Source organism: Ips typographus, linkage group LG4 (assembly GCF_016097725.1).
Source record: "Ips typographus isolate SLU linkage group LG4, UJ_Ityp_2.0, whole genome shotgun sequence".
Lineage (NCBI taxonomy): Eukaryota > Metazoa > Arthropoda > Insecta > Coleoptera > Curculionidae > Ips > Ips typographus.
Window position 1 is genome coordinate 6,645,322 of NC_138425.1, and position 26,248 is coordinate 6,671,569.

The window sequence follows — 26,248 nt, forward strand, 5'->3', positions numbered from 1 at the left end:
ACATCAAGAAAACCCCCATTCACATCCGTCATCGATATGAGGATGGAACGACCACCACGACTGGTTGAAATGACCAGGAATGCCGTCGTCGTCGCATGATCGTCCTCATTCTGTCCGGCGTCGCGACGCACATACCGACCGTCCGGACGCCTCGCACTGCACTGGGGGACGCCAACACCGACGCCGCCGATTCAATTTGGCGGCTGCTCGGGCGCCCTCTGGAGTTTTGGACAACGTGCCGATGTCTTCGGGAGACAATCCAAGATTGATGAGTAATTGGAAAAATTGGTTTCGGGTTCGGATCGCTTAAGCGATAGCATCTATTTGGGGTAGGTGGTGTCGGTTAGTTTGGGCGATTGCTTCGTTCAAGTCGATTTCATATCTCCCTTTATAGAAAAATTGGAACAGGGAATGTAACGAGAAGGAAATGACAACCACAGTGGACGATATAAATATCTCCCATCAGTTGCTAGATGATCCAGAAAGTTTTTTTTCCTCAAAATTTAATACTAAAAGTAATAGCCTGAACCATTTGTAGTTTGACATGAAGGAACCAGAATATATTTTATAACTACAATCACTGGACATGCAGAACGAAAGAGTTGCATTTTGTGTGGACTGATATCACAAGACTATGCCTCAAGTGTCCATATTACAAATAGCACACTGAAAATCCAAAATTTCATACAATCACTGACAATAACAAAGTTGTCTTTGACAGAGAACAACAACCAAATGAATAGGGAATGACAACTACAGTAGACGATATAAATACCAAGAGCCCAGTAGTAAATGGGATTTTGTAAAATGAAGGTTATTTGCCGCATCGTTAGCACCGCGTTTTGATACATTGTTATGGTTTTCTTGACCTCAGCTAAATTTCTCTCACGTGAAACGTTTAGAGGGTAGAGCCCATTTAGAACTGTCATGCGGCCAAATGGGGCGAAACGCGACCGTTAGCGTGTCTGGATCGGTTTTGAAAACTACAGAACAGGTTGGTTACCAAAAAACTTATGGAAAATACCCTAACACGCTGTATTTCTTCAACAAAACTTCAGTTACAATTTGACTGCTTTTAGTCAAATAAAAACTGATAATAAGAAGGTATGTGCTCGTTTTTGAAAACAATAAATTTACGGTAATAATAAGCGGTATTTCAATCAAATCTGCATTACTTGTCTACAGCACGTAAAATGCGATACATAAAACGATTTTAATATTTTTCATAGAAAACGGTAGGGAAAGCCAGAGCGACATTTTCCTTTCACACTAAACCAGAATATCAAACTGGTTTTAGTATTCAAGTGAGGTTGCACCTTTTTTATTATAAGGTTGAGTGGGCCCACTAAAGAGATTTCCATTAAAAAAATCATTTATATTTGTAGTAATTTTGTGTTGTGCTAAATAAAAATACAAAAAAAAAAATTCTCAATGTTTTAAGAAGTAGGACTTAAAATAGTAAATGGGGAGAGATTATTTCTTACATTAGTATTAAAATAGATTTTGGAATCCAAGAAACTAATCTAACTAATAAACAAAAATTAAAATACTTAATTACGATGAAATGGATTAAGGTGCGTTAGACCAAGGAAAGTAGTATGCGTGATTGATATAATAAAACGTGAAATTTAAGAAATTCAAAGGTATGAGGGAAAGCAGAAGAAGTGGAAGGCTCACAAAATATGAAAAACAGAATAGAAAGCAGTGACAATTTTTAAATATTAAATAAAGAACATTTTTACTACTTTTTGACAACGTAAAATAGCTATTTATGTAACCAGTTACAAAAAGATCGATTTTGTGTAACGAATGAATGTTTGTAGGGCGAGCGCAGCGAGGTCCTACAATTTGAATGAGTTACACAATAAGACATTTTCGAAACGTGTTGCATACATAATTTTTTCTAATTTTGACCAAAAAGCGGTAAAAACCATCTTTTAAAGTGATTTAACACAAATATTCACTTTCATAGCACCTTGTATAAACAGTGACAACGACATGTTATGATGGATGTCGCCCATATGTTTCTACGGAAATGCATAAAAACAGGGAGTGATGAAATGAACTTTTTCTAATTATGGCATATAAAGTGACACTTTTCAAAACTGATTAGAGTGACAAAACGTTTTACTTTATGTAACTAGTTACATAAAGTGATACTTTATGTAACTAGTTATGAAATGTTCATTTCATCACTCCCTGTTTTTATGCATTTTCTTAGAAACATATGGGCGACATCCATCATAACATGTCGTTGTCACTGTTTATACAAGGTGCTATGAAAGTGAATATTTGTGTTAAATCACTTTAAAAGATGGTTTTTACTGCTTTTTGGTCAAAATTAGAAAAAATTATGTATGCAACACGTTTCGAAAATGTCTTATTGTGTAACTCATTCAAATTGTAGGACCTCGCTGCGCTCGCCCTACAAACATTCATTCGTTACACAAAATCGATCTTTTCGTAACTGGTTACATAAATAGCTATTTCATAACTAGTTACATAAAGTGATACTTTATGTAACTAGTTACATAAAGTAAAACGTTTTGTCACTCTAATCAGTTTTGAAAAGTGTCACTTTATATGCCATAATTAGAAAAATATAATTTTTCAGTGACGACTAGTGCGTAACACAGATTTTACACCATTCTGAAAATTGGTGTTTCTCGAGAGATTTGACATTGTCAATTAATTTAATTATTCTTGTTTTGTCTGTTTTAAGACATATTGTAGTAGATTACTGGTAATAGTAAGTTCACATGTGCGGCATTCAGTAAATCTCAACACAGTGGGTAATTTGTGATTGGTCAAGAAAAAGAAGCAAGTAAAGCAAACGTTGTTCAATTCACGAAAATATGGACTTACCATTAAGTTTTTGTGTTATATATGTAAGTTGCACAAAAAACAATATGTGCTACTCTAGTGTAAAGTGTTATTTTCACTTAGCTGTGAATAAAACTTTGAAAATGATACATAATATACAATATTTTCAATCAATCTAACTATTTTCGAAAACAATGTATAAGACAATATAGATTGTTTAAAAAAAATTCTATTAGTCTTCGCCATCTTTAGATGTCCTATTCACTTTACCTAAATTACTCAAGTTTTTTTCTATTCTGATGAATACTGCTTTTACCTCAATGCAAAACTTTTTGAACCCGTCTCGTGTAAAAAATCTGTGGACTTCACCTGAGGCTAACAAAGCGCTACGAAGAAGACAGCTCCGAGCCACTCCTTTGAGGCTCGTGCAGCTTGAATAAATTCACTTTTGCTTATTAGCGCTCTGCAATTCAAATGGCCCCTGCGGTTCGATAGGTCACGAAACATGGCCAAAAATTCAAGGGGTTAATTAATTCCAGAGGGTTTGCCAGTAGAATAAAAGTGATCGCAAATCAGTGAGGGTGAGAGGAGAGTGGGTCTTGGATTAAATAAATTTAAAGAAGAGACATTTCCTTTTCGGGCCGTCTTCGGAAAAGACAAACTTTTTCGAAGGATTACCGGTGCTGCAAAACGAGAAGATAACGACTCTGTACGTAACAAGTTTAAGAATCTAATCCACTGCGCCGTGTCCGGTTCGTGCTCCAAAAGGTTTTTCTCTAATTATAATGTCGAGCCGTTTATCTTAATTAGGGACAGTGCAGTCGTTTTTCCTCCGACTTCAATCTCTCAGATAATCTTCCAACTTTAATTAATTTATGGGGGGGATCTCTGCACTGCATATTATGGAGGATTTATCGGGGAATTGTTTGCGAAGATTTATCGGTTCGAAAATTGAAGTGACATTATAAAGTTGCCGCCGAGCGCAATTAGCCTAATGCTCGATTTGGAAATTGTTTTCCCCGTCGGCCTTCGTCTTCGTTTCCTCTCTGCTCCATTGTTACGCTTTTATCATTTATTATTATAATAATAAACAACGCCGCTACCATGAGGACGTATACGCTATCCTCCGAACGACTTGACAGGTCCTAATTCTTCGTGAATAATTTTACAGTTTTCGGTAAATGTCCGCCTGAAATAATTAACTCTAATGTAAAATATAAACACCGGGTTATTCGCTACGATAAAGCCTGACCACGCTAATTTCATAACCAGCACGTTGTAGTGTTGCTGTTTTGTTGTTTGGACACTTTTTTTGTTCACGTTCCGGGAGTATTTCAACGCAGCAACGTAAAACAAATTTATTTAATTAACTTGAAAGTTGCTAATTAGTGCTCATGTGAAACAATGGATAGAGTTTCCGGACTTTCGAACAGAGTTTTGAATCAAGATGTTTACATTAGACACAGAATAATGACGTACGATGTTACTCGATACCTAATCCGTACATGTTCAGTGATTTTCTTTAATTTTTCTTGCCTAAAGGCAAAATTTGTAATTTTATAAAATAAGTAAAATATCTCGAACAGGGTTAGAGTTACGGAAATTTTGTAAGAGAACAAAAATGTTTTTTTTTTATTCTTGGACAATCTGTAGCAGGTCAAGACAAACGTGTAGTTTCCAGATTAGAGTTTTACAATTCAATTTTTCTACAACTCCTAGGAAATAAAACTAAAAAAACATGAAAATGTCACTTTTACTTTCTATGAAGTGAAAATATTTTCCACCCTAGGGATTGAAGGTGCCACCAGTAAAAGTGAAATAAATGTGGTGGTCTCTGACACCTTCTTGACAAATTGACAAGTAGGTACATCTCTGGTAACAACACCTCCTTTTTCATCCAGGTATCCATTAATAATATAGTATTTAACTGCTGTTTTATCATAAAACATAACATTGGCCGTAGAGAAAATTAGATTCGCAACTCTTCAAACTTCTAAATCCTCCGCTTCGCGGGAGCAAAAGTTGCATTTGCCTCCCTTGTTGAGCAAATAACTGTGGCTCTTTTCTTCGGACATTAATCGTTCTTCTCATATGTTTCTCCATTTTTTAATCAAGTAAGCATTTTCCAATGGAAAGCTTACTAAACCAGCTGAATAACAGCGAGGCTTTGTTCCTATGCTGCCCTGCAATTTAGTCTGTAGATTATCCATAAACAATTACCCGAAAACATAAATTCGATGTTAATCTTGATGATCCAATAACGGGTTAAACGTCGTGCCATTATGGAGCCGTCGTTGTCCGTTCGCCTTATCGATGCAGCAATTTAATAGTGCCATTAGCTCTGAAAAAAACCATAAACACACATATCGAACGGCGGAATCAATATTTGGACCCTCGTCAAATTCCTATTACGATATGGCCGCCATTTACGCCATGGGTTTAAACCGATGGGATCTATATACCGAAGCTGATTAAATTTCCAGCCAGGATTGTGTTGGAATGGAAATGTGCCATCCATATTTTTATTCTTATTATAGGGCAGTGTTGCTGTTTGGTGCTCTTTTTTGCTAGTTTACGTTTCAGCATGAATTGCCCCACTTTGGCACCGCAAGTTTAATACGAAAGGAAAATGGGTCATCATCGTTGTGGTGTGGTAAATTTACTGCTTTACTAAGGGCAAATAATAATAAAGAAAAACGCAAAGCCATTCTTTGTGGCGATTAATTCAAACCGCTTACATAAGCAATTAAGCGTACAAATCTGGGCGACAAAGCGCAGCAGGAAGGACATCATTCTTGTCTGTCTAAAGGACTACGTCTGTCTGCACGCACGCTGCCGCTTTATTCCCACAGGAAGAAGTATTTTAGGTATTATTTGGCCGTTTTGGCATTGCATCCAACGTTATTTTGCTTTATACGATAAAAAGAGAACATTTTACCCTCAAGCAATATTTAGTTAATACACTGAAGACACTGAAGAGATATTCATGGAAAGTCAACCAAAAAATCAATCACATGTTTTGTACCATTCTGATTTGAGGCTAATATATCAATTTTGCCTATTCTGATATTGTCCTTCTTGCTTAAACATATCTGTAGAATCTGAAGCTGTGGTACTAACCAACCTAATCAAAATGACATTCATTTACATATTTCATGTATTGATCTTTGAGAATCACCATTATACTACTCAATTAAAGCACTATTACTGTTGTTTTTTTGGACCCACATTAAACCATGTTCATTACGTAAATCTGGTAAATTTACTCACTAAATTATAAAAAAACATGGCTAACGTTCAGCTTATGTTTAAATTAAATTATCTCTTCCTTTAAAAATCCCAGTTCGCCTGATTGATCTTTCAACTTCACAGGCCGGTAACCGTTCTTTTTTGGACGTTGCCGCATGTTTACTTTCCAGACACGCACCTCATTGATTAGAAATTTCCTTCCGCATATTAGCTGCCGCGTCACGCTTGACAGAATATGACGTTTCAAAAGTGACACACATGACCGGACGGCGAAAGAGACCAGTTTATTTTTGGGCGGTGTCGTCGTGTTGTTAGGATTAAAGTTTCCCGTGCGAGTTCCACTTCATTACTCTAATGGCGACGTTTTTGATTAAAATACCCCGAACAAACGAGCCCGAGGCCCGCAGGCAAAGATGGATCGTTGTCTTTGGCTGATCGCCTCCCATGTTGTGCTAAATGTCTTTCATAATCTTTGCCGTATATTTTGTCCCTTTAATCGTCATATCACTTCTCTAATATTGTGTCAGAAGAGATGAGATTGTCCCGACGTTTACAGCGTCGATGACGTCTTTTGTATAGTACAGGCCTGGGGGAGGGGGTTGATTATTGGATTTATGTGTGGACCTTAATAACGTTACTTTATTGGCGGGTTTATTCTAGCCTAGACTGAAATTGCTCGCATTTATTTCCGGCACATCCCGGCAACGACTTCTTAATTAAACTCTGACGAGTCGATTAACTAAGGTTTAATGCCGCTCCTTATATCGCGAACGTTAAGACGGTAATTGGCTGTTGTTCCGTTACGACGCGGTTTCTGACAAATTTTACGCCAATTGTTCTTTCTATTGTCTTCTGTATCGAGCATTTTAATCATTCACTTCAACGGTGAAATGCTAAAATCCTTTCAAGATCAGTTGTTGCCAGAGCCAATTATTAGAAGACAAACTTTGCTATTTCTTAGTCTCTCTCATTAAAAGATATGATATGATATTGTGGCATTTTTAGTTATCCAAGACAATGGATTTTAGAATTGACAAACAAAAAGTCAAAACTGCAGCTAGATAATGATTGTCAAACACCTGAAAATATAATTTTCAGAGAGTTTTGTGAGCTTTTCAAGTTTTCACTTCATATTCAGCTAATTAAAATGGTTCATATGGCCAAAAATCATATTCAACGAGTACTTCAAATTTGAGAAACTTCTACAGCTGTTTTTCAGGGTTTCTAAACTTCTTCAACTATAGTTGAACTAACTTCAATTCCTGAAAATGTCATCTTTAAGAGGGTTTCCAAAACTTTACTGCACACACGTAAAGAATTGGGCACATTTCAACTCTAGACGAGAGAAGCTTCCGAATATTCAGGATTCCTTATATCGGTTGTTAAAACATTTTCAGATAGATTAGATTTTTCAAATACCCGCAAATATTTTCTACTAGATTTGGTTCTTAAAATACCTGTAAATGTCATCTTCAGACAGTTTTTAGGCTTATAAACCTCCAGAAGCGTTTTCAATGTCACAATGACCAGTCATCTTCAATGAATTTCAAAAACCTTCATATGTATTTTCATAATTTCAGAAGTTGTTTTCCTGGCTTAGGTAATTCTAAATTTCTGGAAATGTCAGCTGCAGAGAGACTTAAGCCAATTCTCTAAATCTGTTTCAGTGTAAATTGAGCTAGTTAAAGGTGCCTATTTATTCAAAAAGTTATCTTCAAAGAGTTCTTCAACGATTAGAATCATTCAACGAGCAGATATTCTCGTTGGTCAGTTTCTAAAATATCCTTTTTCTCTCATCTTTTCTCCAAGAATCTAGGAAAACTTATTTGAATTGACATTCAACCATGACAAGTTTCAAACTTTATTACAAATTTTTAGTCTGCATCTCGGAAAATAAGTATTACTTACCTCAATATTTTTGAATGAATTTTTCGTTAAAAGATAAAATTACTATGACGTGTTACTCTCAAATTCTTATACAGAGTGTCAAATATTCAGAACACAGCTTCGAACAACATATCTTACAGATATTGATAAGGAACTATAATTTTTGATTTTTAGAGCTAATGTACGTATTCCCAACTTTAGCTAAACTGAGTTTAAGGGCAACTGTGTTATTTTGAATCTGATCTGTCATATTCAAACCTCAACTTAGCATAAGTTGTACTTAAAATTGACATTGAGTGTTTATTTAAAATCACCCTGTATACACAGCATATTTAGAAACTGACAAACCAGAAAACTTTCTTCATGAATGATCTGTAATCAATAAACTCAACTAGATTTTTATCTTGTTTTGTACCAAATTCCTGCCCATATTATCTTCAAAGTCTTCTTTTCAAAAAATCTTTTTCCAGAATAATTTAAATTTGTTTCACAGCATATACTTCATACTAAAAAAGTCAGTTACAAAGAGTTTTCAATATTTTGGACAGGTTGAAGTTCACCATCGGTGATTCTCCGAAATAGTGGCATATGGTCGAAAAGGTGACAATTCAGTAGATCAAAGCAATCTTTGACCCAGGTTTTGACCCATATGCAAAGCCTTTAAAACATATTATTGCTTTAATTTAATTTAATAAGTTGTTGTGCCTGCTCATGTAGATAGATTTCCTGGTTGAATTTCTATCTTAATACAAAATGCATAAAATGGCCATTTTAAGAATGTTACTACTTCGAAAACAACAGCTTTAATCTTATATGTCATCTTTAAAAGTTTCTGGACTTTTTAGAAATACATTTTTAAGTTATTTTGTCCACTACCACTTAATTAACTCTTTGCATCCAAATGGAATATGACCACCACATCTCTATACTCTCCAACCATAATTCACTTGGGTAATTTGTCACCTGCGTGAATTATAATTGTCATCGTTGAATAACATACATGTTACATACTGTTATTCACGACTTCCAAAATCTAATTCGCTCTTGCTATGAGAAAAGTTACCAAGTCGATTTTCATGATGTTTTTTCTAGCTTGAAAACGACATGGTCTACATAAAAAGAAAAATCGGCATTTTCCTTTGTCGAACTCGTAAGCAATAAAACCGAAAACTTTTTGTCATGAATATAAAAAGCCGGCAACTCCCAGAACGAAATAAATTTTAAGTTATCATCGGGGATATTTTGAAACATCGCCCTCTATTGTCCGATTTGAATTTCAAGTCGGGGACGGAACGGTCAAGCACTGACAATAAATAAGCTTTTCGCTTGCGAGGTAACTATGTGCGATAAGATATGCGTTTGATAACGTCCTGTAAAGTTTCTGCACCAGCTTGTCCACTATGCACTATGCAGTTGAAATATCCTGTTTGTTAACCGTAACTTTGGCAATAGTTGTTGCAAGTTTCTGCTGACCAATTGGAACTTAAAACAGTGATGACCTGGATACTTTTCTCTGTGTTTGTCAGGATTTTCTTTTACTCAATAACTAGGTTGCCTGCTGTAATATTCCCATCACCTTCGTGGAAAACTTAACTTCGTTCAGTAACTAATAATTTATCTGTTTCGTGTAGTATAGCGTAAAAAGTTCCGGACTTCGGCTCGATTTCGAAGTCGGTGCATATTTTATAACCCCAACTGCTCCCAGGGGTATCGATTTCAGATAATAACAGTTTTAACTAACTTGAGCCAAGAAGAACTCGGCTCAATAATTAATTTATAAGCCCATAAAGAGGGGAGAATGATAAATATTGATTTTCCAGAGTTTTTTTTCTATTAATAGTAAAGAGCTGGTATAGTGCCTAAAATAGGGAGGATGTAGCGTATTTTGTCATTCAAAGAATTTGCAAATAAACTGCGTTCGAATCTAAATCGAGTGAGCCAAAAACAAAACGGAAATATTTGTTGCCTATTGTAGAGTGCGTTATTTTTGGCTTCGGTCGAATGAAACATTCCGATTGGTATAATTGAGTTGCAGCGACATGCCGATACCGATCGTGTTTATTTTTAATTTTGACCTTTATTTTGTGGCATTTTTTGTCTGCCGACGCGGCTCTGCAACGGATACTTTCCCAAAACTCCAAGCAGCCCAATTAATCTAGACGAAAAAACCCAAAACGAGACCACCTAGGACAAATTGCGCTACACAAATTCCAATTTAGACTCCATCAGGCCATAGAGAAGAGTTAATCATGCGGACAGGATCGGACAAGCTGACAAAATAATAAAGCATTTGAGGCTGCGGTATTTCGTTTAATTAAGTCCCTGGGCATCAATCAAAAAGGGCTCAGATACTCAAGATACGTCGGCGTCGGCTTTGCTGACGTTTTTCCTAACCTTGAGCCTTAATAAGATGCCATTAATTTCGATCAGGGTCACGACCTACCCACTTAGTATAAAGATGACGTATGGTTGCGCATTTTGATTTTGCTTTTAATGACATAAACTAACATTACCTACATTGTCAAATTGTATAATAGAAAAATTCGCTAGAGAACGCATGCAACACTTCAAAAAGCCTTCTAACCAAGCCTCTAACTAAAACATTCCTCGTACAAGTTAACAAAGGATTAAACTTTAACAATCCCTTTCGTAACAAATCTTCAAACAAAGTTGGGAAGGGCGAAATGCTTGCCATTAAAAGTTGCCCAATTAGTTTTCAGTTCCGAAGTATGATATTTTACTTTAGTCAACGATTTTCCCGTATCCTTGCCACTTAAGATTGTTTTACGGTAAAATCACTCACACGTAAAAAATATAAGTCAAACATAGAATAACGCAAACCTCGAGCTATGGGTTTTTGGTGGATAAATGAAATTTGGCCCTCGAATCGGAAATAGGACAAGTTAAAAAGGGAAAAGTCAAGGGGTAGTTTCATCAATCAGATTCACCTGACTTTCGGATGGAGTGGAAGGCGCGATGGAGGAGCTGTTTCTGCAACAGGCTGTATAAAATAAATTCACGCAAGGCGGAATTCAATTTCAGAACTGGCGAGAAGTTGCAAGAGTAAGACAATAATTTATTTTCTGCCCTCGTGTTGTTGTTTTATACCAATATACTTAAAGTTTTCTTTTGGTTTTGGATGCAGTTTGAAATTGTAACCCGTATTTTATAGCTTTGTGAGTGGAATTTTGACAATTATGATATTTGCCTGTGAGTTACAGTTCTGTCCTAACCCTGAAAACTGTCAAATTGAAAAGTAACAAAATCAGTGTGACTCAATTTACTTTGATTTTTGCTATATCTGTCAAATTATCCGGTATCAAACCAAACAATATGTATATGTGATGTATAGAAAAAAGTGTAGTATCAATCACTTGCCTTCGGCTCGTGTCGCAAACTTCATCTTCGTGAGTAATAGCTATCATTACATGCTCGTTGAATAAAATACTATATTTTTTAAGTTAGTTAGATGCATTTAAAGTTATAATTAATAATTCTGTAAACCTGTTATTATACTAGGTTTGAAGTGCAAAACTGCACACAAACTCTAAGATTAGCCTCTGCATCCAATAATCCTTTTAGTGCTCAACTTTTTGCTCGACTTAACGGCACAATCGACGAAATAGGATACTCGACATTTCCAGCAGTAAACTTCCGACAAAATGCATTAAACAGGGCGAGTGTCGCCTTTCCTCGTCCCGAAAAAAAATCGCATAATAAAGGGAAACTGAGCCCTCACACATCAGCGTGCATTAAAAGTTATAAAAATATAAACACGCTACCGCGCGAGCTTTTATGGCATTCTTTGGAGAGGCTTTTCACGCAAAAATGTGTTCGTGAAACTAGGAAAATGTTTTTAAAAATAGGAAAAAGGGGAAACTGAAAGCCGCGGTTTTACGATTTTGGTCTCCCTTTATAATCTGTCATTGGTAAGCCGGAATACTCAAACTTTTTTGAAATGCCCACATGTATTTAACCCAGCTTTTCATTAAATCACCATACTTAAAGCTATGGAATTACCATTAAACAACTGAAAGGTAAAATATATAGTATTTTTCTTTGCGCATGAATGTGTGTGTATGTCCTGTCGACCGTAATATAAATGGAATTTCTGATCAAGGTTCAACATAAAGCAACCTGGTGGTTATTATTTATGGAGTTCATTTTTCCATGCATTGAAATGGCTTCCTTTCAGACCAAGAACTGAGCGAATGCGAGCACATACAGACGGATTTCTAGAATATTGCCGTATCTAAATTGAACGGCTTTGTAATGTCACCTGAGCATACGAAAATTGTGTTATTTTGTCTTAAATTATTGCAATGTGCTCAGTGTTGAAAAAATTGTTTTTGGGAGTTTAATAAGTGCACTGAACCTTCAAACTCACTGAGAAGTAAACAAAAATCGTTTGGAACATGTGTACCGTGGATAATCAAATTATGCGCCAAATTAAATGATCAGTAATGAACCGTTTCCCCTTAACAAATCTCTTCTAGTACGGTTAATTTATTCGGATTTAAGCGTGCATACAAATACGCGCGCCGGGTTACTGCAGGCCCGAGATCTGAGCAAAACTTGAAGACTGATTAATAATTTAGCTTAGAAACCGAGGTAATGCAGGTAAATGACATGAACGTAAATATTAATTCAAGGCAAACATCCATTATTTATGCTGCACAGTTGAGCAAGCCATCGATCGTTTGTTTTCCAGCAAATTGACGAACTCCAATTTAAAATATTTTCACTTTGCAAATAGAAAACTACGGTCTTTTTCTCATATTTTCGAGTCGCAAATATGAATTCGTGTAGCTTTGATTTTGGTTGAAATTTGTTTGGTGAATGCTTTTCTGGTCAAAAATTAACCCATACAGGACTGCAGATCAAAGGATTTTCTGTTCCTTTAAGTGTCCCGAACAGTTTAATTTAACTTTTTGTCTTTCTGTTTTTCCAAAATATACACTTTCATCCTAGATATCTTAATAAAAATTAAATGTTATAGTATTACTTTCTATTATCTATTTTATAAAGAATCCGAATATCTATCGTGGTGTAAAAACTGTAGTATTCTATTTCTTCTTCAACATTAGATATCTTTAAACTTTAACTCCGGTTCGTTTCGAAGCATTTTTGTCTATTTTCGAGTTTATGGATGTAATCCTGCATAAACTTATAAAGAAACTATGATTTATTTTAACCACCCTATTTAAAACATATTAATGTTAATGAAGTTAGTTAGTAAAGTAACGTTTACAGCTATAGAAAGGTCATTTTTAATAATTTATCACTAATACCTCGTGTTCCAGAAGAAGAAAGAATACTGCAGTTTTTACACGAAGACATAGATTCTTAAAGGAGTTGATAGTAATATCAGTGCAATTTTTCAATATGTTGGGAAAAAAGCGTAAAATTTTGGAAAAACGCACTCGGGAAGACCGAAAACTATAAGAAACATTGTTTTGGAACACTTTACAGGACAGAAAATGCTTTTCAGAACACTACGAATTCCAAGTTTCTATAATCAACCGTTTTCGAAATATTTCAGAACTTTCAACGCAAACTTTAGAATATTTAGACCATCCTCACCGCTTTATATGAAAGAGATTGAAAAAAAGTTGAATATCAAAATAATTGTTGGTCGAGAACCAGAAATTACGTTTATCATATTTTATTTTTTTTTTCATATTTTAGAGTTTTCGGGTATTTTTTATTTTAGTGGTTCTCTCTTCATTTTCTCGTGACTATATTTATAAGAAAGAATTCTTTTCCAAAGCGTTTCTTTACTAATATTTTCCAAATATTAGTAGAATAAATGTCAGTCATAAACTCCAAAATTATGTAAACATTAAATTTAAGAAACGAAAAAAAGTGTGATAATAAAATAAATAATTCAGATCAAACAAAGTCTCAAAAATTAAAAAATAACCCCAAACAAACAAGTTTAAAGGAACGTAAAATTATACCTGCCAACTGTTGACACTACTACTAATAGAATAAATATCAAACATAAACGAAAATACATTTTGGTACAATGACAGCTGACAATTTTTTTTTATATTATGCATCAACGCTTTCAGTATTAAAAAATAAAAATACATATGAGGGTTATAAAAACTCCATTATTATACCTCAAAAACCTTTTAAGACACCATATTTCCAGATTGAAAGCAGTCGTTAAAGCCCATAAACTGATCAATTTCAACATCTCCGAATTGAGTTTTTATCGCCTGACCTACTAAACCCGAGATTGAGGCCGTCAACCACCGAACGTTCCAAATCCAAGGGCGAAAGCAAATAAGATAATTTAATTGGTTTGACAAATTACTCCGAAAATTTCGACGCGACAAACTTTAAATTGGACTTGGACGGTTTCATCCAGACAGAGGGTTTGCCTGATAAAATTTATAATTGTTCGCCTCAGATGGCGTTCTGTCCCTGTCCATAATGGACATCATCGTTTCGGTATTTCGTGATAAATTGGTCTACGTCAGACCAGTCCGGTCCTGTGGGGACAAAATGATGCTGATTTTTCCGTGTCGCCTAAAATCCTAAACAAACACAAAGAAAATACCGAATACCATTACTTTCTATTGCTCTTTACCCTTTTCTCGCTGTACAAAAATGATTGTTATTCTTTTTCGCTCCAGGCACAAAAAACGGGGATGGAATGAGAAAAGAATTATTTGAAAAATCCCTCGCAGCTCTTTCATCTCATTAACAGGTCTGTAATTACTTTTGGGTTATCGCACCCGTTTAATTGGTTCTTTTTAATTAATCCATAATTTCCTGCTAACGCATTGGAACTTTTGATAATCAACTTGAATTTAATTTCACTATTTCAGACCGTCTTCGAATGAAACTTTTCTAAAAGGAAAACTTTTACTGTATGCCTAAAAGGTAAGCATAAAAAACCGGACGCTAATTTTCCTTCCTTAAATATCAGGCTTCCTTCAATCTTAAAAATTAAACACAACCAAAAAAAGTTCAGGCTTACCACTCTAATTAGTATAAAAATATCCCCTGCCTCGGAAAGCAATTTCTCTTCATTAACATCGTGCAATTAACACAGTATTGAGTAGTAAGGAAAGAAGGTTTTTGCAAAATTCAGCGATCCTCTAATCAGGACCAGTTTAATTTCAATTAACGTCATAACTTAGCAAATTGAGGTACTGAGGATTTTCTGAGGGGTCTCAACATAACAACGTTGCTGAAATTCTTCGAATATTTATGTGAATAAAAGGTTTTGCTTTTCATTGGAATTAAAGTTAGAGCAAAGCCCCCATCCGTTCTTTGACAACCCAAGCAATTAAAATCGGAAGGGAAAGCTTCCTTTCGACAAAACGCCACTCTCAAAACGTTCGAACAAATATCGAGGGAGAGATTATGCTGCTTCGATTAGATCTGCTTTAAATATATCCCTTTCATCTTCTATTTTAACGTTCAATACTGTTTAGGAAACTTCAAACTTCCCGGAAAATTTCATTAACAAAATGAAGGCCAGTTGCCGGAGATTTGGAACGTTATTGACTCCAACTGCAAACAAAAACAAGCACCAAAGGAGTTCGTCCCATCCGTTCCGACTGGTCTTCCATCATAATCAAAAACTGCGTTAAAACTTCCTCTTGAAGTAGTCGCTCGGGAGTTACCTCGACGGTCCTATTCATCACCGACACGTTAGGTTTAGGAAATTATTCTCGTTTTTTTTCTCTCGGCCAATAAATCCGAATAATTCTTAAGTAGGAACTTTGCAACGGCCTAATTCTTAAAGTTGAAGAAGTTTTGCTGAATAGTCGCTTTCGTGTGAATGGGAGCGAAAGTTAAATAGCCTCCTCGAGATTTATGAGTTTGGTTTCTAAAGCTCCCGACCGGTAAAGTCTAATTTTTATATACGAACATAGGCGGAGATCGTTTTAATCCTGTGGTAATAACAGTTTAAAAATTAAAAACAATTTTGTGTTGGTACTATGGAAAAATGTATGAATATTAAATTGTCAATTAAAGTAAAAAATGAATCAATTTTTCTGTCTCTATATTAAATAGATTTGTAGTTTAAGCCCAAATGGTTTCCATAACAAAAACAATGATTTTACAATTTACTTGTTTGGATCATTTTTACGGATCATGTATAATAGTATATTATTTAACGAACATGTAATGATAACTATTACTCACGAAGATGAAGTTGGCGACACGAGCCGAGTGTGTTGTTGTACAGGAGAGTGTTGTAAACTATCGAGTGAGTAATAGCCATTACATGCATGTAGATTATACTTATTCTACGACTCGCTATAGTAAGTATTCACAACGAAAGAAAATAACACACACAAATTAAAATATCATCTGCTGTAAACATCACAATCGCCGTCACCTACTATTGCTTGGTTTGGTACTGGGCAATTTGAGAGCTATAGCAAAAATCAAAGTAAATTCACATTGATTTGGTTACTTTTCAAGAATGTTTCCTTGTTTTGTACCTCCATGAGATCGAATTTGACAGTTTCCAAGTTTAAGACAGAACTGTAATGACGCATAAAAAAGACTGCATAATGCCTTAGGTACTGCTTATACTGATTTTGTTGGATGTAGAGTGTTTTGTAGTTTTACAGTGAGAATTTTGGCGGTTGTCAGATTTAAAAATAGACTAAAATTAAGTCAAAAACACACAACCAAAAATGAAGGTATAAATTGGATTCAACCAAAGTCAAACTGAGAGAACATTTACATTTACAAACGTTACATTCAAAACATTTATGTTTTATATTACACTGGTACGTCACTTTATATTACTTGGATTTTTGCTATATATTGGTACCCCAAAACTACAAACACTGCTGAGTAATGTTTACCAAAGCAATAATAATAAAAAAAATTCTAAATATATTTTTATCAATCACATTAATGAACAAATCTAAAATTGTGCAGGATCGTGCAAAGATACACACAGGCACAACACAATAGCTCAGTCGACCGAACAAAAACCCAGCCCCAACATGCACAAATTGCAAATCTCAATCAAACCGTAAATCACTCCCCCAAATTGGTATTAACCAGACAAAGATAATTCCCTAATTTGCTTCGGTTTAAAGCGATTACTGGCCACTTCACCATCTGACGATGAATTTATGTTTTCAGGTGGTGATAACGCTAAATCACTATTAGACCAATCGATACTGCAATTTACAAAGGATGACTAATTCAGTTAAGGGCGGTTAAAAATCAATTTGGACCACACTATCAGCACATCCTGAAAGGACGACTTTAAGCCGATAAAACCTCACCGTAACAAATATCTACATTACCGGGCTATAGCCGATCTTAACTTAAGACCTAGACCCTTCGAAGTTGCGTAAAAGAGCACCCAATAACGACAATTTGCCGACTAATGGCGCATTGTCTTGACCAGTCCTTAGTGTGGCTTCACCCTTTAGGGTCATTCGGGGCAAGGTCGATTTATTTGTTTTCCACTCACAGGTGAACTAAATTTAGAGACACGAAAAGGTTTATCAGCGTGTAATTTGAGCTGTAAAGGCGAACGAAAAGGATCCACTTCTTATCTACAATATGGTTGTTCATTTCGTATACTTCGTTAGGTACATAAGTGAAAAGGGGGAAAACCTATTTTGTCAGTAGGGGTCTTCGATAAAATTTTAGGACCTAATAACGTAGCCGGCACCACAAAACACTTCCATCTACGAGGGCGTACGAATATTAACGTCACGAAATTAGATTAACCCGTTCTTTAACGTGAAAACTTTGCCCCCATTCTCCGCGCCAGGGGATCGTGTAAATATATCCTCATCGAGAATGACATCTCGCCAGCTAATTAGAGTATATTACAAAAAGGTTGTGTTAATCTTAGTTGCGGGATTTGGAACTATGCTCCGCTTTAATTAAGAATCCCCTAACCCCCCCAGTTTTCCCTTTATCCACCCTACCTTCACAATGTAGAGAACTATGCTAATTACGAACCACTTTCTGTGTGCATGTGTCAGTAAAATTTTCTCATATGCATTGTGTAAAAAGATATCTTTTTTTGCGCTTTAGTTGCCAAAATTGTTTTGTCTTTCTTAATTAGATATAATACGAAAGCTTGAAACCTGTTTCTTCTTGAAAAGTTTTCGGTTTTTTGTTGTCTACTGTATAGAATCGGCAAATTCCACAGTTTCTGTAGGAAATTTTGATAACTACGAAAGAGAAAACTAATATAGTTTTACCCCATTATAACCAAACATATCGAATCCAAATTTTATGAAAAAACATTTGTGTTCATATGTGGATAAGAGAGCAGAGTGAGTGACTTTAGAGTTTAATTAATTATTACTTAAACGTGGTAAAAAATTATAATTACCCAACATAAACTCAGTTTAAACTGTGATCGTGCAATACACTGTCAAAAAGTCAAGATCATTAGTCACTAATCAGTAAATACGTTTTTGGCTGAAGACAATATGCATTCACTTAGATGTTTGCAGTTTCTGAAAGTTACTTTTCCCTGACACTCGCTAAGTTCGGTTTAAGGATAACTCATAATAATGTAAATCTAAATAGTAGATAAGTGCTGTTTACCCCTACTTGCTGCATAATACTTTTAACCAAGTTTAAGTTAACTGTAGATCATACTGTCCCAATAGATTTGAAAATTGAAAACCAATTTAAATTTCGTTTAGTTATGACCCTTTTAGACACGTAAATCCATACAATTATTGAACTTTAAGAAAAATGCCTTTCACATTTCTACATTAATTATTCATGAACTACATATGTCAATGTTTTCTGTAAGTTTGTTTTCAGTCAATTTTAAATTTGAATTGCAATTATCAAATCGCTTATATTAATGGGCAATCAATTCACTTTGCTGTAAAATCGATATATTAAGTCTTACATATTTTCTAAATGTGCAAAAATAAAACTATTTAAAAATACAATAACACACAGAATGCTCCAAGTGAAAAAGCTTTACACAGGGTGTTCAAAAAGCCTGGAATATTGCAAATATCTCGAAAACAACTCATTTTATTTTGCTCAAAGTTTTCATATTCTTATAGTAAATAAAAGTGCATGACGTTAAAGTGTGCAAGTTTACAGGGTTTGGTGATATACCAACTAATTTAAACCTAACACGCTGTATATTATTTCAGATTTTAAGAGTACTCACCAATTCAACGATACACGATTTCTAACTTTATTTGAGGGAAAAAATCCAATAAGTTTCTATGCCTATTTAATTGGTTCAAAATTCACGTTTTTTGAAACGTTTACCCATCTATAACCATGGTAGGAGTAACAATAATATCTACAACGTCATTATGATATTAAATTGTTAACTAATTTTCCTGTGTCCTAAAATGAATCAACTTTTCGTACCACATAAGATGGTGTTTTTGACTACTTTGAAGTAGTAATTCTGTAAATCGTTGAATTGGTTTTTATGAGTAATACTCTTAAAATCTGAAGTAATATTTAGGGTGTTAGGTTTTAATTAAGAAAGTTTATATGCTTTGTGATTGACCCTGTATGCTTGCAAACTTCATTTCACTCTCACGTCATGCGCTTTTATTTACTATAAAACTGAGAAAAATAAAATTAGTAGTTTTCGAGATATTTGCAATATTCCAGACTTTATAATAAAAACAGAGATCCGTCAAGTTTATGACCAACTTTTATTAAAAAAAATGGTACGACACTGCTTGTTCCTTGAGATGTAAGAGTAAAGCTAATCCATTAACTTTTATGTTTTTTAGATAATTTTTTTTTTCAAACTTTTCCTTTTTCAAAAAGGAAAAATGCTAACACATATTCTTGGGGTTTAAATATGACCTAACCCAACTTACCTTAGTCCAAAAGTAGATGATGTCGGAGATAAAGAGTGTCAAAAGTACAATTTTGTTTTAGTTTTTCGTAACGATGCTAAAAAAAAAAAATTTTGTAACAATTCTTCAAAATTGACCTCTATTTGTGTGAAATGCATTTTTTTACAAAAATCTTCTATTGACTAGTGTCAGTTATTTTAATTGAAAGCTTTCAGTCCAATTTTTAGATCCAAGTATCTGAAAAACTGCTGCTAAAAATATGTTAGAGAATAAGATTTTTTTTTGTTCGAATTAAATATAGAGTGTATCAATCATGACTTAAAGTAAATTGGGTTAGATCGTCATATTGAAGTCTCACGAATTTGTGGTAGCACGCATATTTTAGGCACACCCTGTGTTATTTGAAGTATGACAAAATATCATAATGTATAAAAACAAATTATGTTTTAGAATAATAAATACTAGTAAACCACTGCTACTAAATCTACTAAATCCACCGTTTCAGCAGTTATATTTCTATCGAGGTCAAACGGTTTTTATAATACATACATAATCTATGGAACATTCTCCTTCACAGTATTTATAGCATTACTTATTACTTTTGTATAGTTATTGATTTATTTCCAAATTAAGCACTAAATATAGAGCGTAAAATGTTCGTTGGTATGCACTACTATATTTTTATTAATTAAGCTCATTGAGCACTAAATTATAAGATTTGCTCTCACAAAATTATTTGCTAATTAAAATTGCAGTGTCTGGAAAGTGCAAGTTTATCAAACTCTTCAAATAAACAAAAGTCTGAGACTTAAAAAAAAAACGAATTCGGGGGTAATCGTGCTGTTTCGAGGCGAAATCGAAACGGGGGGGAAAAAATACGGGAGCAACGTCCCGCATCGGGCGCTCGTAGATCAATTGGCAAGCCTTCCCGTTTACCGAGCATTATTTTTTGTTTTCAATTTAAAATCACAAAGGAACAGACCCGTGTTCGGAGACCCTCTCGCTATTTCCTATTGTTGCCAAACGTCGGACCGCCCAAGTGAAAACTGCCAACAGTTTATATATTATGGTATTGTTTAAGCCTCTATGTCGGGCAAACATCAACCAGCATTGAGATGCTTGACAGTCAAAACTCACTCATCGTTATAACTTTCTTCAAAATGCAAACTATCAAGAGTCACTCTAAACTACAACGGCGACTCTCTAAAATATTCATTATTACTTTGCCCTAGAGTACTCAAACTGCAGTCATTGTACTAGCGCCTGTTAACGAAAAACTAGTTTCGGACCGAACCGAACTTGTTCAAAGCTTAATGAGACGCGAACCGGAATCAAAGCCATTAAGAAAACATTCGAGCAGCGAACTAGGGAGGAGGGTAAACAAGCCAACTCACCTGGTGCGGTCTTCAGGAACTTGTCCGGATGTGGCTGTGGTTACGTCACGGCTGAAACAACACGAGGCATCGGTTAGCTAAACAAGGAAAGTCGCTAATGAATCATTTATCGCTTGATTCAGAATTAATGAGGAGCTACCTCTGTAATATAATACAAGATAAACCATTTAGTTAGTGAAACGCAAGGTTCTAGCCACGTTTGGTCAATTTACGTATCATGTTACCAGAATAGTCTTAGTTTTAATTTTTTTTAAAAAAAAAGTTCAGAAATTGATGCTAAATGAATCGACAAGACGTAAAATCAGACTTTGAATTTAAGACCAATAAAATTCGGATACTGCTTTCATGGAAAAGAATTTGGAAACTCTACTACATAAAATACTGCGCTAAGTTATAAAGTTAGTCAAATCGGGAGGTAAAAACTTTAACATGAATAATCACGGAAAAAACTCGCACCAGAAACAGAATTTGCAATTTACTAGTAAATGGTTAAGAAGACGTTTCTTCAATACTAATGCAGTTGCGCGAATAGATCAGAACAGCAAATGGGCGCGACGTGTTTAAAATGTAGGATTTTTCACAATAGCAATAATTTGCTTTTATTTAGGGCATTCTCAATGAACTCAAAGGTGGCACACGAACCAGACCGGAATGCCTAAATCACCTCCTTCAACGTCATGTTCGTTCCGAGGTGGCGAGGTGGTTATGAATTCGTGATTTGCGTGTAACGACTAATTCGATTTAAATATGGCGCAGTTGACACTCGAGTTTTGATGTAATATTATTATTATTCCGTACTGAATTACGTGTTGTATAAGCCCACGCGATATTTCAAGTATTATTACGTCTGTAGGGAACAACCAATAATTATAAGAACATTTCTTTACAAAAATAAAATCAAAATATTCCCCACCTTGAGTTAAGATCCGTTTGTACCTCCTGGGCGTAGAACTCATGGAAAGGAAACTGAGTGTAAAAACCTCCACCCGGATAATTCCACATCGTTTACGTAGTTTTTGGACCGTACTTAGATGTCAAGAGGGCATAACACGGGGAATTTTGAAGAAAAGGACGTCACAAACACACAACAAAAAATTTAGAGACTAAACTGACACGCGATGACGTTTCACACTGTCATGTCAATAAAATCAAGGTTCTATATTGTAAAGGCTGGGGATGTCTTTGTTGAAAATGGCTGAATAATATCTATACTAGAAAGCCTAAAAGTTCTTGTCAAGAATTCCAATATAATCGAAATATGGATGATGATTGAATTTCTTAAGTATTTAGATAAGTTTTTACGGTTTAGGGTCAAAATTGAGGTTAATTGCCTAATTTTTGATTGCTGCCTTTTTTGCTCATAGATTTATTGTTCTAGTCAAGTGAAATTTTTGTTTATTTTATTGTGTTATCAGTATTGTTCCTTCTTTGTTCTGTAATTTGTTGTTGTTTTTTACTTTAAATTTATTTGATTGTCCGCCTCTACAATATACCGTCCGTCTCAGAACATAAATTTCAGCACAGTGAGAAGTTTGTGTTCAAAAAATACAGCTTGTTGCTTTTTATTGACTAATCTCCAACTACGAACAGTGCTGAGATTTATGTTTTGAGAACAACCATTATTTTTTGTAGCTTTTATGAATACCGTAAATTTGGAAGTTAATATTTTATTACTAAATTTCTTTTTCTAGAATTCCCTATTTTAACTTGTGTACATAGTTGGTCAGTATATTCAAACAGCTTGTGGTGACTTTATTTTTACAGGTAAGAGGTTATTACAAAAGTTATACCGCTTCTACTAAATCACCAGAAAATGAGAAAAAAATTAAAGTTGATAAATGTTTTAATAGAACAACCCATGTACATTTTCATGTATATTTTTTTGACCGGTTGATAGATTTTTTTCTTCTGAATCTAAAAATATATATTGAGTGACATTTGGTTTTGCACTTTTATAGGCATTCAAAAATTGTGATTTTATTGTTTTTCAAAATCACCGTTGTCATGAATAATCAAAGAGACTATAAACGTCATCAGTATTTGAGGCTACATCCAGTGTGCAGAGCAAGTTTGACGTCACGATGACGTAGTTAGTTGTATGTTGACCAACTGTCAAATTGCGTCATTGTGAGGTACGGTCTTTTAATGACGGACACTGTCCCCTTTAACATGTCTTCTTAAATTTTTAAATTGCATTTTCTATAAATTTTGCACAATAAGCTAGAGTTTTTTTTTTCCTCATTTTAAAGCGAACCAAGTTATCTATCATTTTCATAAAAAATAAATTTCTTTTATTTCAAAAACAAAGATGGCGTGAGATATTCAATTGTTTTGGCAATAACCTGCTTTAACTTCTTAACGGTTTGACCAATTTTAACAAATTCAGTTTTGTTGAAAAGAGCATTTCTTGGGCAATAAGAATCAACCAAAATATAGTTATTTAGTTGAATCTTTCTGCGCCAAGGGGCTACTTTTGACACCATGACTCAAATTCCAAAAAAAAAAAAAACAAATGGAATGATATGACTTTTTCTTTATGAAAATGTAGCCAAATAACATCCAAATAGGCCAGTGAAAACCGTTTTTCAAATTCTCGTTCCTAACCTGAAATATTGAGAAAATGAGATATGGTCGAGGAAGAGTCTTATTGGGTCACCCGGTACATTTAAACAGTTGGTAAAGCTGAAATTGTTAAATTGCGTCACGTGATCGTAACAATGTAAATTTAAAGCTGGCAACACTGTTAAGTTAAAAGCTTTGGAAAAACAGCTGGAAAAGCTGAAATGGTAAAAGCACGTCTCATGTGATTGTGACAATTTAAATTTGCAGATGGCAACACTGTTTAAAAAGTTAAATTGACATATTTTAACAACAGTCATGTTACCAGAAAAATGTCATCTTTAACCTTGAAAACTCTTTAAATAACATTTAAACAGTTGAAAAAGAACTGTAAAAGCACGTTCTATATTTTGCAATAAAGAACACAACCAAAACTAGTTAATCTATTAACATGATTCTCGTATAATATTCAGATAAATTGGATAAAGCCAAGGCCAAGGTAATTAATCCTATGTAGTGTGTCTTAGATGCAGGAAATTTCCCGAGGAAACTTCCATTTTATGACCAGGCCCTCCAGATTAAGCAGTTTCGCGGTAACCATTAACTTGGGAGTCTCCGGCATTACCCGTTCGAGCACCCTGGCTAATACCTTTCTCAAAGATAGATCACTAAATGCATTGTAAAATATACTACACCTCTGCTATCTGCGTTTATACCCCTTGTAGATTAAGCTCTTTTGTCCTTATATTTAGTGGTGTCGGGGCAATTGCAAACACATTGGCCCCGTATTTCTATTTTGTGTTCCGAAAATGCTAATGAGATGTACTTGGTGGCAGACTTGGTAGACTAACGGCAGGCAAGTTTGACGCGGACAGAATTAACGGATAAACCGTAAAAAATAACGGGCAATAATGAAAAGAGGGGGATTCTTTCTCCCCCAGGTGTGGAATGTTTCAAAGACCCAGGTGCTGTTTGCATAGATGACGTTGCCGGGCGACGACAGCACCCTCCCTGTATTATTTCCCGTTTGGCAATAATCCAGGGAAGCAGGATTAGTTGGATTATTATTTCTAAACTTGCAAGTGAGGATAACTTGTTTACGTCAGCTTTTAAACCACTAAAAAACCCGAACGTGGTGAATCCACTAGGTATGTTGCAAGTAAAGGTGGATTTATCCACGACGTTAAATTAAAGTAAGGTTTGTAGTTACATTCAATTTATGCAGCACGAAATTAACAGCTAAGAAAAAATAGAGTTATTTTGTTCGTTTGTTCAATTGTTAAAATATATTGCTTCATGTATTTGTTCAGAAAAAATCCTAACAAAGTTGTCCTACTGTTACGTCCTAAGATCTCGAAAATAATTTTCCAAGCATTTTGTTTAGCTATTTGCGCAACTAGGGAGGAAAGTGCAACTTTTGCTCCTGCGAACAATTTCAAAGTTCAAGGGGGCAAAAACCAGTTTACTCCGGAGTTGCGCATCTAATTTTTTCTACGACCAATGTTATGTTTTATGAAAAAACCAGCATACAACATAAATACCTGGCTGAAAAAGAAGGTGTTGTTACTAAAAATATATTTGTCAAGAAATTGAGAAACTGTCTTTAGAAAGTGTCACTTTTACTGGTGGCACTTTCACTCCCTAGGTAGTGAAAGTGATACTTGCATCTCTCAAATTAAAAAAAGAAGATTTACATAATTTCTTAATATATGATATACACACTTCTTCATACACTCTTTAGAATCTAGCGATTAATAAATTTATTGTCAACTGACTACTGTTAAATTGATTGTGCATACTCCAACTAATACGGCTTCGTTGCTTTATAATACATTTCCAGGTCTATATAGCGGTTCGGACGGGTAATCCTTGTCAACTTGATGGTCAACCGCTGGCTGGAAATCGTGGGACACGCAAAACCGGCTTTATAAAGCCGGATTTCATTGATAGACTTTTCCGATTTTCAATAAAAGACCGGGGACCTACGTCGCAATAATTTTTTTTTTTTTGTGCTGCTTTTCTCGGAAACGAATTCATTGAAACGCAGGATAATAATTTTCGGATTTTGTCCGTTTACCCGAAAAAAATAAGGTAAACTACAAATATTTTCACTGTCTTCAGTTCAAAACTTCTCGCTCGTATTTTGTAATTCCTGCCGAATATTAGTATTCAAGGTTTTCAATTAAATGACATCCTTATCTCACTAAGATATACAGTGGCAGCGAATATATTAATAAACAGATCCGTAATAAAAAAGACTTAAAGCGAGGTCCCGACCGGGCTACATCTCCTTAAATTAAATTATCAATAATTCACGACGGGTTTTGCAACGTGTAGCTGTAAATTCCGAGAGGGCATATCCTACGTTTTTATGATCGCAATTCGTCCCAAGCATAAACGTTACGGGTTTCCGAAAAACCAAAATCATAAACCGACTCCAAAAATCTAACCCCTTTCCCCACCAGCATCTACAGGGGTGAGCGGAAAAAACTGCTTTTGCTAGTTGGGGGGGAGGACCCAACAGGTGGT

At 34.9% G+C, this 26,248-nt stretch overlaps 1 protein-coding gene across 6 annotated transcripts in view; it reads right to left on the reverse strand.

The window, feature by feature from the left end:
* The window catches only part of LOC145728506 (CUGBP Elav-like family member 1), a 117,676-nt gene extending 95,412 nt beyond the window's left edge, over positions 1 to 22,264 (reverse strand). For 4 of the 6 annotated variants that reach the window (XM_081978791.1, XM_081978793.1, XM_081978792.1 and 1 more), the window contains exon 1: positions 136 to 269. Coding sequence is in view for 1 of the 6 variants with exons in the window: in XM_081978794.1 (XP_081834920.1) it covers positions 21,161 to 21,211; positions 22,074 to 22,162 (140 nt within the window). In the remaining 5 variants the exon portion in view is untranslated. Of the gene's footprint in view, positions 1 to 135; positions 271 to 21,160; positions 21,212 to 22,073 lie in introns of those variants that run through there. The other 2 variants (XM_081978794.1, XR_014178098.1) reach the window with 2 other exon arrangements.
* Positions 22,265 to 26,248: the final 3,984 nt, after the last annotated feature.